At 38.7% G+C, this 16,068-nt stretch overlaps 1 protein-coding gene across 1 annotated transcript; it reads right to left on the reverse strand.

The window, feature by feature from the left end:
• Window positions 1-6: 6 nt before the first annotated feature.
• CCDC47 (coiled-coil domain containing 47) lies at window positions 7-16,061 on the reverse strand. The gene is made up of 12 exons (XM_029928938.1): window positions 15,798-16,061; window positions 15,024-15,131; window positions 14,342-14,516; window positions 12,676-12,797; window positions 12,384-12,449; window positions 9,481-9,582; window positions 9,171-9,281; window positions 8,214-8,299; window positions 7,001-7,059; window positions 6,565-6,674; window positions 5,967-6,134; window positions 7-448 (listed from the first exon to the last, which is right to left on the reverse strand). The coding sequence occupies exons 1-12, from the start codon at window positions 16,059-16,061 to the stop codon at window positions 368-370; spliced, it is 1,452 nt and encodes a 483-aa protein (XP_029784798.1). The 3' UTR covers window positions 7-367.
• Between the last annotated feature and the right edge of the window lie 7 nt (window positions 16,062-16,068).

Consider the following 16,068-nt stretch of genomic DNA (forward strand, 5'->3'; position numbering starts at 1 on the left):
CCAGATTAAACAAAAAGCAACAATCTAATTATATATCTATAAACTTCATGATATTTCTTCAAATATCAAAGCACTAAAAGCACTGATTTGTTATAATTTTAAAAATATTTTAAAACTACATAGATCTATTTTCCTTTTATAAAATAATCAAAGTAATTTGGTTATCTGGAAGAGAATTACAGAAACAGAGTCCTTCCCTTGCATCTATAACCTCTGTAAAACTTCAGAAACAGAACAGGTGAGGAAATCCGGATTTCTTAGTCACTTGGGAGTGTTTGGACTTTACGATGAGAAAAGGACTGGCATTATGTTTTCTGTGAATTCAGAGCTTACAGGTGGTATCAGCACTCAGGTCTCTAGGATGACTTTACATGGCTTTCACTTTGATTTGTTTCATTTTCATTTGCTTCTTCTCTAATTTCTTTTGCTCACGCCTCAAGGCAGCTTCCTAGGGGAAAAAAAGGGGGAATCCAAAATTCTAAGCACACACAAAAAATCAAAACTAGAATACTGACTATATTATTATTTAAAAAATCTAGACTTGTACCGTAAATAGCATATGAAAAGATAGTTATAAAATTTTCTTATATCTGCGTTGGTTAATGAATATTAGCTTGAAATGAAGTAAAGGTAACTCAAATCTCAAATTAGAAAGAAATTTCACTACGTTTAAGCAGCCTTGCTGTTCTGATTTTTCCTGTACTTGGGAAACACCAACCTAACTTTTATCATAACATTTATGTGTATCTGCCCAAGATTTGTACTGCAGTTCAGAAAACATTAAGATCTTGTTTGTTCAGGTTATTAACTGCATCTCTTATTAGCACAGGTGTTAAACCTGAGCACAATACATTTTTAAATGTGTAATGTTCAGTTGGGATTTTTATCAAATTTTTATTTAGGAATTAGGAGGTTATGTAGAAAGAGAAAAAGAAGCTCCAAACACATTATTTTAGTGGTAAAAGTCTTTGGTTATTACTACCTGTACGGAGGGAAACCTTAGAGCCCAAGTCAAAGTATGACTTCACTGTTGGTTACTAGGGGTCACATCTGATTAAAGATTATTTCAGATGTAATCTCAAACTTTTATTTATTTTTATTATTTTTTTTTAAAACACAAGGCTTTTTTTTTTGTTATTTATTTTTGATACAGAGAGAGACAGAGCATGAGAGGGGGAGGGGCAGAGAGAGAAGGAGACACAGAACCAGAAACAGGCTCCAGGTTCCGAGCTAGCAGTTAGCACAGAGCCTGACGCGGGGCTCGAACCCACGAACGTGAGATCTGACCTGAGCCGAAGTCGGAGGCCCAACCGACTGTGCCACTCAGGCGCCCCTCAAACTTTTATTTTTTAAAGGTTTGGGGTAGAAATGTCCTGAGAAATATACTCCCCTATTGGAATAGGATCGAGAAATTCTGGAATAGGGAAAACAGAAGCACATAGTATATACAGTTATTGACAGTAAAACAAATTACATTTCAAAGGGTGATTTGTAAATTGGTTTGGGAACCATTGACTGTGTTAGGTTCCAACACTAGATAAGAAAAACTATTTACTCATACAGCAGTGGAAGCTTGAATGTTTATCCATCTATAGCTGTGCTAGCTATTATTGTATAAGCATCCCAAAGAACTGAACATCATTGTTAATATTGCTTTTATTTTTAATGTTTATTTATTTATTTTGAGAGAGAATGAGTGAGAGAATCCCAAGCAGGCTCTGTGCTGTGAGTGCAGAGTCTGATGTGGGGCTCGATCTCATGACCACAAAAGCACGACTTAAGCCGGTATCAAGAGTTGGACATTTAACTAACAGAACCACCTGGGTGTCCCATTAACATTGCTCTTATAAGAAAACAAAGTCAAATGAAAAATGGTGGGAAAGATAAAATGGGAGGAGGCCTGTGGCATCCTGGACGCTGTGCTCAACAGCAACGATGACAGGGCTGCAGCTGCAGCGCCACACGGCAGCCTCACTGTCTGCTGGCAGCAGGTCTCCTCCACTTCTAAGGATTTTCTTCAGTTCTCGAGATTATTCTCATTAGAATTTACATCTCCCAGAACTTTATCCTCTTTGTTTTTCACCAGCATTTACAAGGTTTAAAATTTATAGCTGGACTATGGCATCTTATTTCACAAAAATGTGAGAACGTGCTGATTAGTTTAAAACATAACATACCATAGCCTAAAAGCTCTTGAGCTTGAGATTTTGGTTATGCACAAAATACAAACAAAAATATTAATATTTTCTAGTATCATGATCAAATTAAAAATTTTATAAAGCCAGATTTATAAATCTGTATTTGTTGTGGGACGGGGAATGAGCTAAAGGGATGAGGGGCATTAAGGGATCTACTCCTAAAATCATTGTTGGACTATATACTAACTTGGATGTAGTTAAAAAAAAAAAAAAAAGAAGAAGAAGAAGAAGAAGAAATCAAGATGTATTTGGACCAGAGGGGACATGTGCTGGCTTCTTTTTTTTTTTCCCCATCCTCTTTAACACTATTTTTTTCCCTATGTTTTTTTAATTTATTTTTTAAAATTTATATCTAAGTTAGCATATAGTGCAACAATGATTTCAGGAGTAGATTCCTTAATGCCCCTTACCCATTTAGCCCATTCCCCCATCCCACAACCCCTCCAGTAACCTTGTTTGTTCCCCATATTTAAGAGTCTCTTATGTTTCATTCCCCCTCACTGTTTTTGTATTATTTTTGCTTCCCTTCATTTACGTTCATCTGTTTTGTATCTTAAAGCCCTCCTATGAGTGAAGTCATGATATTTGTCTTTTTCTGACTAATTTCACTTGGCATAATACCCTCTAGTTCCATCCATGTAGTTGAAAATGGGAAGATTTCATTCTTTCTGATTGCTGGTTGGGCTCTTTTCATAATTTGGCTGTTGTTGATAGTGCTGCTATAAACATTGGGGTGCGTGTGCCCCTTCGAAAAAGCACACCTGTATCCCTTGGATAAATACCTAGTAGTGCAATTGCTGGGTCATAGGGTAGTTCTATTTTAATTTTTTGAGGAACCTCCATACTCTTTTCCAGAGTAGCTGCACCAGTTTGCATTCCCACCTGCAGTGAAGGAGATCCTCTTTCTCCACATCTTCGCCAACATCTGTTGTTGCCTGAGTTGTTAATGTTAGCCATTCTGACAGGTATAAGATGGTATCTCTGTGGTTTTGATTTGTAGTTCCCTGATGATGCATGATGTTGAGCATTTTTTCATGTGTCAGTCGGCCATCTGGATGTCTTCTTTGGAGAAGTGTCTATTCATATGTTTTGCCCATTTCTTCACTGGATTATTTGTCTTTTGGGTTTTGGGTTTGAGAAGTTCTTTATATAGATTTTGGATACTAACCCTTTATCTGATATGTCGTTTGCAAATATCTTCTCCCATTCAACTGGTTGCCTTTTAGTTTTGCTGACTGCTTCCTTTGCAGTGCAGAAGCTTTTTATTTTGATGAGGTCCCAGTAGTTCATTTTTGCTTTATTTCCCTTGCCTCCAGAGAGGTGTTGAGTAAGAAGTTGTGCGGCCAAGGTCAGAGGTTTTTGCCTGCTTTCTCCTTGAGGATTTTGATGGCTTCCAGTCTTATGTTTAGGTTTTTTGCCCATTTTGAGTTTATTTTTGTGTATGGTGTAAGAAAGTGGTCCAGGCTCATTTTTCTGCATGTCACTGTCCAGTTTTCCCAGCACCATGTGCTGAAGAGACTGTCTTTATTCCATTGAATATTCTTGCCTACTTTGTCAAAGAGTAGTTGGCCATGTTTATGGGTCCATTTCTGGGTTCTCTATTCTGTTCCATTGATCTGAGTGTCTTTTTGTGCCAGTACCATACTGTCTTGATGATTACAGCTTTGTAATACAGCTTGAAGTCTGGGATTGTGATGCCTCCAGCTTTGGTTTTCTTTTTCAAGACTGCTTTGGCTATTCAGGGTCTTTTCTGGTTCCATACAAATTTTAGGATTGTTTGTTATAGCTCTGTGAAGAATGCTGGTGTTATTAAATTTTTTTTAAATGTTTTATTTATTTTTGATACAGAGAGAGACAGAGCATGAGAGGGGGAGGGGCAGAGAGAGAAGGAGACACAGAACTGGAAGCAGGCTCCAGGCTCTGAGCTAGCTGTCAGCACAGAGCCCGACGCGGGGCTCGAACCCATGAACGTGAGATCTGATCTGAGCCGAAGTCAGAGGCTTAACCAACTGAGCCACCCAGGCGCCCCGGGTATTGACATTTTAACAATATTTGTTCTTCCTATCCAGGAGCATGGAATATCTTTCCATTTTTTTTGTGTCTTCGATTTCTTTCATAAGGTTTCTATGGTTTTCGGCATATAGATTTTTCATCTTTCATTAGATTTATTCCTAGGTATTTTATGGTTTTTGGTGCAATTGTAAATGGAATCAATCCCTAGATTTCTCTTTCTTTTGCTTCATTATTGGTGTATAAGAATGCAACCAATTTCTGTTCATTGATTTTATATCCTGCAACTTTGCTGAATTCATGGATCAGTTCTAGCAGCTTTTTGGTGGAATATTTTGGGTTTTCCATATATATATATGTGTCATCTGCGAAGAGTTAAGTTTGACCTCCTCCTGGCTGATTTGGATGCCTTCTATTTCTTTGTGTTGTCGAATTGCTAAGGCGAAGACTTCCAATACTATATTGAATAACAGTGCTGAGAGTGAATATCCCTGTCTTGTTCCTGACCTTAGGGGGAAAGCGCTGTTTTTCCCCATTGACGATGCTATTAGTGTTAGGTCTTTCATATATGGCTTTTATGATCTTGAGGTATGATCATTTTATTCCTGCTTTCTTGAGGGTTTTTATCAAGAAAGGATGCTATATTTTGTCAAATGCTTTCTTTGCATCTATCAAGAGGATCATGTGTCAAAGGTCCTTGTCCTTTCTTTTATTGATGTGAAAAATCACATTGATTGTTTTGTGTATACTGAACCAGCCCTGCATCCCAGGTATAAATCCCACTTGGTCATGGTAATTTTTTTAAAGTATTGTTGGATCCAGTTGGCTAGTATCTTGTTGAGGATTTTTGCATCCATGTTCCTCAGGGAAATTGGTCTATAGTTCCTCCTTTTTAGTGGGGTTTTTGGTTTTGGCACCAAGGCAATGCTGGCTTCACAGGAAGAGTTTGGATGTTGTCCTTCCATTTCTATTTTTTTGGAACAGCTTCAAGAGAATAGGTGTTAACTTGTCTTTAAATGCTTACTAGAATTCCCCTGGAAAGCCAGTTGAGCCTGGACTGTTGTTTTTTGGGATATTTTGGATGACTAATTTGATTACTGGTTATAGGTCTGTTCAAATTTTCTATTTTCTTCCTATTTCAGTTTTGGTAGTTTATTATGTTTCTAGGAATTTGTCCATTTCTTCCAGATTGTCCATGTTATTGGCGTATAATTGCTCATAATATTCTATTATTATTGTTTGTATTTCTGCTGTGTTGGTTATGACTTCTCTTGTTAATACTTTCAAAGAACCAGCTCTGGTTTCATTGATATACCTGGTTTTTGGTTTTGATAGCACTGATTTCTGCTCTGATCTTTATTATTTCCTGTCTTCTTCTGGTTTTGTGTTTTTTTTGCTGTTCTTTTTCCATGTGCTGGCTTCTATTAAAACTCCTAATTTTTTTCTACTTCAGTTAGGTGTTTGGCTTGAAAGATCATAATGGAGCTTTCAAAATGGGATTGTGCTGGGGAAAGGAGAATGATTTATATCATTCTCCAGGATCACAGACTCAATCTAACATGGTTTGAAAAGGGGGGATAATCTACTCTCCTTTATAGCGCCATCAAATAACTAGTAACATGCCAAATACTGAGAAAACGCTAAGCTTTTACATCTATCTATGTTCCTACACAGAACTACCTTAACAGTCAATATGGTACAATATATAAATAAATCCTAGTTTTACCACTAAGCAGGGAGAAGAAAAGTCTGTCTTACCTCCAGCCTGCGCTGTTTCTCAGGATCTTCCTCATTCATGATTCGCTCCTTCTCTGCTCTTTTCTTTTCCTCGCGCCGAGACTGTGCGGCTTCCTGTCTTTGCACGTGTGTTAGCTTCAGGAAGTTTTCTTCTACTCGAGCTCTGTTTTTATCTGCTTTTTGTTTGCCCTTTTCCCCAAGAAACAAAGCATTTCATAAGAAATCCATTTCAATCCAACAGTACCAAGTCCCCTTTAGTATTCTCTTACTTTTTTTTTTTAAGTTGATTTATTGTGAGAGAGAGAGAGAGAGAGAGAGAGAGAGAGAGAGAGAGAGAGACACGCAGAGATTTAGGGAGCTGTCAACACAGAGCCCAACTCGGAGCATAATCCCACAAAGCTCAAGATCATGATCTGAGCTGATATCAAGAGTCAGACACTCAACTCACTGAGCCACCCAGATGCCCCTTAGTATATATATTTTTTATAGAACCATCCCCATTTAGCACTTTCAAGTCAACTAACAAAGATAGAATCACTGAAATCATTGCTCACTGACTCCCTTGGGGGAAAAACAACAATAAAAGGTGCCAACTTATAATAAAAGCCGTGGGTCTTACTTCTCTGTTGAGTCGGAACTTTTTGGCTTTATCGATAGAATAAATCACCATGTTCATCAGGGGTAGCAAAGCCTCCATATCCTTTGGGTAAGTGTTACCTGAGCCAGGCACTGGAAAACAAAGCCATTTCCCTATTGAGTTAATGGCAGATTTAATACTTCTGGGTCGCCCAACTCTGGGTTTTTTTTGTTTTCTGTTTTTTTTAATATTAATAGACTTCTTTCTCCTAGTGTCTTAGGCAGCCAAAATGCAGCAGAAAAAAAAAATTAAAGTAAATAAAAGGATCTCTTATTGTAAAAAACCCAAAAACCAATAAGCAGGCATGGAGTTAGTTTTAATGTAAGTTTTTATGGCTATCATTTATGAGGGAACAATACTCTCCTTAAGGTCATCTCACCGAAAATGAAGAACTCAGGCAAGACCACAGAACACTTACCATTAAATGTAAACAATAGTGTCCTCTTAGTTTCAGGTAGCTTTAAAGGCTGACCTTCCCTGTCATAAAAGAAAGGATATTTAGAAAGAACATCAGAAAGACATAAGTCACCCAATTCACTTAGATGATCAGATACCTACAAATAATCAGCACAGTATTTGGCTTGGCATCCCAAAGTTAAATATAATCTCAAAGCCTAAAGGAGCTTTACAGGTCCCTTGGTCTACTCGTCTGTTTAATGGATGCATTCCCAAGTGATCTTTATTGTACACCTGGGAGCTCCAGTGATGTTCCCTAGGCAGGATATAGTCCTCTCATATGGGAAGCCAGAAATGAGCCTGTATTTATGTATGAGGTCTGCATTTTAAAGAATATTTTTACTTATTTTGATAGATTTTTGGTTTACTTCCAACTCCTATTTTCCTATAATGAAGCATCTTATTTTTGAGTCAAGGCTCAATAAATTTAGAAATGATCTACTATGCGTATATAATGTAATTCCCACTCACCAAAGATTTCTTTGTAATCTTTGACTATCAACCCTCCTCTCTTGCCCCTACACATAAAAGCCTCCATGAATGTCACAACGTGATACTTTGCCCACAGTGTTGTTACTGAGTTGAGCAAGGCTAGGATGATGCAACACTATCCAGAGGCATAAGGGCCTGAAAAATTTGACATGCAACTAAAATCCAGACTGGCTTTTAGCCCAACTCCGTAGCTTATGAGAGAGAAGCCCTTAACTAAAAATTTAGGTCAGAACCAATTCTATACCAAGGATAAACTTAAATAAGTATGCGTTCCTGAGACAGGAAATGACTTCAAACAAACTTGGGCCCTGAATATGAACATTCAAACAATATTACTCTGAAGCCAGAAACTCTTACCATATTGATTGTATCTGATAACATGGCATGAAATTAGCAATTGCATTTTCTTAGTATTTGCCATACCTGTAAGATTCTCATACACCTCACTGAGTAGCTGGTGCATACATTCGGTGACACGCTGCAAACTGGGAGGCTTATTTGTCTCCCATAGGTTTTCAGTTACCTTCATGATACATACGGTCCAAGCAAAGTAAAACATAGGATGCCTGTCATCAACTTCCCTCATTCATTGGGCAAGAAAAACTGCAGAAGCACCTTGTGGGTGTTTCAACACAGAAAGCTAGCGGGGACAGCTAATTTCAATATTTTTATCTCATACGTACTCTTGCATAATTTTTGGACCAGAGAACTGGTCTGAAAAATGAACGGATTCAATCCTGTCAGCATAGTGAGTAAGAAAGTGAACCATCTGAAATAAAGAAAAAAATATTTTTTTATGTAGGGTTTGATGCATTTCCCTTTTTTTCATAAAGATATTCACTCTTTAATCCTCCTTACTTTTTCAAAATGGAATTAAAGTTAGGGCTTTTAAAAAATAAAATTTAAATAAGAGATCTCTCTATGATGAAAATAGCATCTTTCTCTGGTCATAGCAATGATCAAATTTCTTCTTATTGAGCAACTGAAAATATGTCTCAAAATAATGTTCTAAATAAGAATAAAAGCATGAAGATAAAATCTGAAATAATTCAGGGGAGTTCATAAGCACATCAACTCAAACTTACGTATGAGAATTGTCTTTAAGCTATTCCGTGTTTTTATGATACTAAGATGTACTACCATTCCACAATCAATAGAAAAAAATGGACTAAATGCTATGGTAACAAGGATTAATGTTGTAGCCCTTTTACAAAAAGCCTGAAAGCCATTAGCAATCCTAGGAATAATTTGCTCTTGGTTTAGAGAGAAGATTTACTTGACTAATCAAGCTATCTTTTTTGACAAACTAATCTATTGCTTAAAGAAGGTATTTTTTAAAATTTATTTTTGAGAGACAGAGTGTGAGCAGGGGAGGCACAGGGAGAGAGGGAGACACAGAATCTGAAGCAGGCTCTATGCTCTGAGCTGTCAGCACGAAGCCCAAAGCAGGGCTCAAACTCACAAACCATGAGATCATGACCTGAGTCGAAGTTGGCTGCTTAACCAACTGAAACACCCAGGTGCCCCAAAAGAAGTTACTTTAATGTTTGTGGGGGAAAGGAATAGAGCATCATCATAAAATGCACTTGTGCCCTGTAAATGCTGAGGTCTGCAAATGTTATGTCTTCTATTGCATTTACCTTTGTATCCATCATTCCCTCTGTGACTTCTCCCATCTCTGACAGGATGGCCAAGGAGTCTGGCAGTCCATACTTTGCTCCAGACTTAGGTTTGTCACTGCAGAACTCACTCTAGAGGAAGAAGTTATTAAAGGTAAGACATGACATTTTATTATGCACAAACTTTTTTTCTCAAGAGAATGTGTTCTGACCTATTTCAAAGTGGTGCTTAAAAATTCAAGTGGTATGATTAAATACCCTATGCCCTAAAGTTGAATGTCTATGTAAAAAGAGGGACAATTTTACATGTATTTGAGTTGGAACAACGTACCAGATCCTGCATCTCTTTCTGGAGTCGCACCAAGGCTTTCCGAGTGCCAACAGCAAATACATAGGTATCCATGTCTTCATCATTCATGGTTACTTTTATTTGCTTTAAAAACAATAACAAAACTCACCTGTTAGTTTTCTGTGATCGCCTCCAAGATTCCCACCCCCTGGTGTATACATCCTCCCCTGGAATGGGAGGAACCTGTGAAAATGATGGATACCATTCCCATGATTATGTTGTATCACGTGGCAGAAGGCTGCTGATGAGAAGACTGAGTTAGTCAAGAGAGATTTTTATCCTGGAATGACCTAATCAACTGAGCCCTCAACTCAAAAGTGACTGGGCCCTAGTTGAAGAAAAGAGTTGAAGTGGGAAAGCACGTACGGGGGGAACCATGTACCAAATGCTGCAGAACGGTCTCCAGGAGCTGAATGGTTTCCAGGTGGCAACAGTAAGAAACTGGGGACTTGCAACCATGGGGCCCTGACTTCTGTGAACAACCTGAATGACCTTCAGAAGAGGATCTCATGCTTTAGAACTTCAAGTTGCTGAACATTGAGATTTGCTGGGAGGGCAGTGCACCCAGCGAGTCTGGAAGCTCTGCACACCACCCCCACCCCCAAGCCTTGCCTGACACCTCCCTTCCACATGGCTATTCCTGAACTGTATCCATCATAAGAAGCCAGTGAATGCAAGCAAAATGGTTTCCTGAGTTCTATGAGCCATTCTAGCAAATTACTGAACCCGAAAGGAGGGCCACGGGAACCTTTTTTTTAAGATATCATTTTTTTGTTTTGAAAAAATTTTTTTAATGTTTACTTACTTTTTTTTTTTTGAGAGAGAAAGCATGAACCGGGGAGGGGCAGAGAGAGAGGGAGACACAGAGACCGAAGCAGGCTCTAGGTTCTGAGCTGTCAGCACAGAGCCTGATGTGGGGCTTAAACTCACAAACCGTGAGATCATGACCTGAGCTGAAGTCAGTCACTTAACCAACTGAACCACCCAGGCGCCCCTAAGATTTCATTTTTAAGTAATCTCCACACCCGACCATGGGGCTAGAACTCACAACCCTAAGATCAAGAGTCGCCTGTTCTACTAAGTGAGCCAAGGAATTATTGATTTATAGCCAGGTAGTCAGAAGTACAATGACCTGGGACTTGCAACTGGTATCTGAAGTGCGAGCAGTCTTTCACAGAACCGGAAGCAGGCTCCAGGCTCTGAGCTAGCTGTCAGCACAGAGCCCGATGCGGGGCTCGAACCCACGAACGTGAGATCTGATCTGAGCCGAAGTCGGAGGCTTAACCGACTGAGCCACCCAGGCGCCCCGCGAGCAGTCTTAAGGGACTGAGACTTTTAACTCGTGGAATTTGGCACTAACTCCAAGTATACGGTATCAGAAGTGAATACAACTGAATTGCTGGACATACAGCTGGTATCTGGACAATTAGAGAATTGGTTGTTCATGTTGGAAAATACCACAGAGACAGGTAAATAGTTTTTAATAAACTGCATTGGACCAGGGAGATAAAGTAAAAAACCTAAAGAATCTGGTATGTTAAAACATGACACTATTTGTCATATTTCTCATGTTAATCATATCTTAAAATGTCTGGGTCAAAAATTATCAGTATGTTGAAGGGAAATGTTAAAATAGGGAAATATAGCAAAGACCTGGTAAGATGGCAGCTATAAAAGGAAAGATTTTCTGCTTTTCATTGTTGAGCAGAAATTATACAAAACACCACCTTAAACAAAACCCAGGAAAAGGGCTAAAAAATAATTGTGTTTGTTGAGGCTATTTATCTTTGCAGAAAAAATGAGATAAAATGATTGCTGGCTCAGGGAAAAGAGATTAAATCCACCTCAGGAAAGAACTGAAAAGGATTAAAACAACACTCTAAAGAAGAATTTCCACCAAAAGATAGCTGAAGATACAGCAAGATTTCCTCCTTTCTACCTAGAATGACAGGACTCTTAATTGATGAGCCTCTAAAAATAAGTAGATTAAACCATCAGTGGCCATATTTGAAAAATTAAAATGAATAAAAGATAGGTTTGCAACTAAAAATGAGACCTTTAAAATAACAGTGAGTTTCAGTCCAATGACCTTCCCTTTCCCCTCCCTCCCAGCAAGCTCTATGCCCACTGTGGGACTTGAACTTACAACCCCAATATCAAGAGTCATACACTCCACAGACTGAGCCAGCCAGGCACCCTAATCCAATGACATTTCAAAGTACCTAATTATATTACTTATACAGCAGTGGTTAACCAAATACTACTTTGTATTTTGACACATATGCAGGCATCTCTTGTTCTATTAGTTTAGGTGAAAGAGACTATATTTTTTTAATATTTTGGTTTCTTGTAGCAGTGAAAGGCAGCACTTATTTGTTGAATGAATGGGGGGGAGAATGTGACATTTCTGACAAAGGACACAATTTACAGATCAACATGTTGATTTAAATAAAGGGAAGAAGGTTCACCAAACAATAAGGTCCCCAGATCATGATTTAAGCTCATTCAGCCAAAGATGTATTATTTGAAGCAAAAAATATTTGAGAAAAAAACCTACCTTGCTGTCAAGATAAAAGCCTATACAAGGCACAGAGTAAGACATGAGAGCAAACTGTCTGTGACACCTGTCCCCCTCCCCCATCATCCAGGTGGAGTCAGCAAACCTACCTAGTGATATCTATTTCCTTCCCTACAAAAAGCACATGTTCCCCACTCCCTGCAGTTGGCACACTAAGTAGAAGACAGTATGTCGAAATAGAAAAGGGTCCATTTTTGGCAAGGGACACAATTGCCTGAAATTCAAACAGAATCCAGGCAAGGAATGGAATAGACTCTAAAAAGTTAAGAATTCAGTCTGTACATAAAAAACTAGCAAAAATACATACCACTTGATCACTCACTGGTCTCATCATCCGGGCCAGGACATTCAGTAAGTCTTGTCTCTTGAGGAACTGAGAAAACAAGAGAATAGTTGCAACTTTTATTACTATAAAGAAAAGACCGTGAAAGGGGAATTGCATATTTTATTGAATATACTCTACATTTACCAGTTAGTAGAAAAATGATTTTTTAGATCTAATTTAGTCAAAAAAGAAATGATGAGACACTAAATTTGGATCTGAAATCATACTGGAGAAAAAGGAAGATATACAACAAGTACAGAAATTCTGTACTTACCCTCAGCTGGATAAGCATCCCTTCACAGCACACTCGACCAGAACACCAGAGGTTGTAGATATGTTCATTCTCCTGGTTCAGCTTTCCTGTGCTTGTGGCTTCTTTGTTAGTTCCATCATCCCCTAGAGGTAAACCCATTTAATGTGATTCACCAAAAATGTTGGGGCCTAATCACCACATCTTCCTCCATTCTGACCCCTAAATGATCATACCTTTAGTAAAATAATACTTTGCTATCTTATGGAAGAATTCTTCTCTGAACATACAATAGATGGGCATATTCCTTTCAATACTCTTTACTGTCTCCAACAAAAAATTACAGACTCCAGGGGTGCCTGGCTGGCCTAGTCAGTAGAGTATGCAACTCTTGATCTCAGGGTTGTAAGATCGAGATCCATGTTGGGTATAGAGATTACTTAAAAATATAACCTTAAAGGGGCACCTGGGTGGCTCAGTCCATTAAGCGTCTAACTCTTGGTTTTGGCTCAGGTCATGATCTCACAGGCTCTGCACGGACACCATGGAGCCTGCTTAGGATTCGCTCTCCTCCTCTCTCTGCCCCTTCCCTGCTTGCTCTCTCTCTCTTTCAAAACAAATTAAAAAAATCTTAAAAAAAGTATGGACTCAAGTATTACTTGTTAATGATGATTTGCTTAGAATATAAATGCCTCATAAGTATATACAAAATGGAGCAAAGTCGGTTTAAATGTCTGTGTCAAAAGTTAAAACAAACAAAAATGAAACTCCTATGCAGTAAATTAAAAAATACCATTAATGCAAACTATTCACTACTCTCTCTTGTGTGTCTTGTGGATTAACTTTAACCAAGTTTGCTTTTCCAACAGCAATGTGGTAACATTGGGTATTAAGAATTGTATTTTAGATCTAGAAAGAGCTCAATTTCTAATCATTTCCTCCCTTCATTTAATCCATTAAGTGTACAAAAAAAATTGTTCAACAAGGTAAAGCAGACTGACACACCAAATGAAAATACCTGAGGGGAACAGGAAGGCATTAAAGGCTGTCTATTTCTTTCCTAATTTCCAAGTCAAAAGGGAGTCTGAAATACTAGGGTACAGTGGAGAGAGCACTGACTTTGAAAGGACCTGGCATAACCCATAAGCACTCTGCTAAAGAGCTGAGCAGATGGATACTTACTCGCTTACTAAAAGGAAACAAAGCATGAAAGGTCAAACTGAGGTAAAGGTGGGTTGAGTCCACTTTACTCTCTAGACTACACGAGTCCACAAGTTTCCTCTAAGGTACTTTAGTGTGTACCTTTTCAGCAGATCCAAAACTAACATTCCCAGAACATGAAATTCTAAGGGATTTCTACAAGATGAGCTGAAAGCATTTATCAAGCTACCTACAATGTCACAATTCCTTGCTTTCAGCCAGACTTCCATCAACTTGCTTTGATAGCACTGATTATCTCAGCTAATCAGAAACTGTTTAGCAATTACTGATTAATGAAAAATTAGAAAATTAGTTCATAAGTGCAATTAATTCAGTACATGCAACCTAAAAAAAATGGGGCCCTTGAGGGGAAAAAAGCAATCTCTTCAGCAGTCCATGAAAGCAGTTAGAAGCTTATACTGAGAGGAATAAATAGTCCTTACCAGGTGGTGTTCAAGCACACAGCTGGATTTGTATTGGCCTAACTTACCTACTAAGGTAAAGTTGCTCTCCAAAAGCTCTCTATGAGTGTTAAACCAGGCTTGGGCAAGGCGGCTGTTTTTATTCTTCCCGATGATATAATTCATGATGTAGGCGAGCAGACCAGTTACCATCAAAATTTCTAGATAATAACTCTCCCAGCTGTTCTGGAGGTGTGCAGGGACCTAAAGACGGACAGTTGTTCCATTTAATGTTGGCTGAGGCTGAAGGAGATGGAGTCCATCCAACTCGTCGGATAAAGGAGAATAAGAAAACCCATAAAGAGAAGTGGATCATTCAGATAACTGTCATTAAATATGGTTATACTTTGAAAAAGATGCCCATTTTGGTTTTCTAGGTCAGCCTCAAAAGATTCTTTAAGAAAATGTGAGGACAATCATACAGAAAGAAAAGCTGAAAAGCCCTTTGTATTAAACTTGATTCTGAATCCCACCCCAAATAATCCAGTTTCTAGTCTCATCATTCTTTGATAAATAAAACTAGGAGGACTAGAATAAAAACACAGGGTTGCTTCTCTAGGTGTGGTTTTATCAGAAGAACTGATGTCAAACTCTTTCACAGTTCCCACCATTACATCAACACCAGCTACATGTCACTAATGATATTTCTGGGATTAATGACAACCAGATAGTCTGTTGGTTAGTTTGGAATTCAGAATCCTGTATACCTACATCAACAATTGTTATTGGGTCTTTATTTTTGCTAGAAGAAGTGTCTGGTTTGTCTTCATAACCTTCAAATTCTTCATCATCATATGGCTCACTCTCCGTATCTCCCTCCTACAAAAATGAGGCACAATCTGTTTCCCCCTACAAATATGGCCAGCAATTGCTCATGTTTGTAGGCAGTATTTGTAGAGGAAAACAGAACATGTAAGCAGCAGCACAGAACACAGATATTCCATGTTTGTAACAAATGACAGCTCTCCATGCCTTGGAACTCTGATACAATTCCCACCCGCACACAGCATTCTCTACCCCTTCCAGCCAGGCTCTCCACAGAGGAGAAAAATACAATCCATTCTTCCATCAGTGTAAAAGGTGGGAACCTACCAAAAACATTTAGAAGAGCTCCACCTACTGAACAAAAATAAAGATACCAGAGAGTAAAGGTCTCCCTAGATGTGGTTATTACGTTTTTTAATTTTAATTCTCTTCACATTTTTTTTTATTTTTGAGAGAGAGACAGTGCGAGTGGGAGAGGGGCAGAGAGTGAGGGAGACACAGAATCCGAAGCAGGCTCCAGGCTCTGAGCTGTCAGCACAGAGCCCAATGTGGGTCTTGAACTCACGGACTGCAAGATCATGACCTGAGCTGAAGTTGGACACTTAATTGACTGAGCCACCCAAGCACCCCTGGGTGTTACTTTTAACGTCTAGGGAAAGTGCCAGTTACAAATTTTCCTATCCTTCCACTTTCCTAAGAAATCAAGAAAAAGAACTTCACCTGGGTATCTGCATCTTCAAAATCTCCCTCTTGGTTTTCATCCTGCCCTTCCAACTCCACAGTGGTCTCATCTTCATCGTCTTCAGTAGTTATTACCCGTTGAGGAGATTCAGTAATAGAATCTTCTGTGACATCTTCAAATTCAGCAAAGTCATTATCATCATACTCCACTATGTCTTCCTCATCCTCAAAATCATCAAACTTGGCTTCAGAGACACTCCCAAACACCAAAAGGACAACACAGAAAGGAACGAAGGTTTTCATTGCACCT

Source organism: Suricata suricatta, chromosome 17 (genome assembly GCF_006229205.1).
Source record: "Suricata suricatta isolate VVHF042 chromosome 17, meerkat_22Aug2017_6uvM2_HiC, whole genome shotgun sequence".
Lineage (NCBI taxonomy): Eukaryota > Metazoa > Chordata > Mammalia > Carnivora > Herpestidae > Suricata > Suricata suricatta.

Excerpts from the sequence above, each read along its gene's own strand:
- CCDC47 (XM_029928938.1), bottom strand. The coding sequence starts at position 16,061 with ATGAAAACCTTCGTTCCTTTCTGTGTTGTCCTTTTGGTGTTTGGGAGT. Across the intron at positions 12,450-12,675 it reads GGATGCTTATCCAGCTGAGG|TTCCTCAAGAGACAAGACTT; the intron begins GTAAGTACAGAA and ends TTGTTTTCTCAG. Across the intron at positions 6,675-7,000 it reads ACTATTGTTTACATTTAATG|TGCCTGGCTCAGGTAACACT; the intron begins GTAAGTGTTCTG and ends TTTGTTTTCCAG.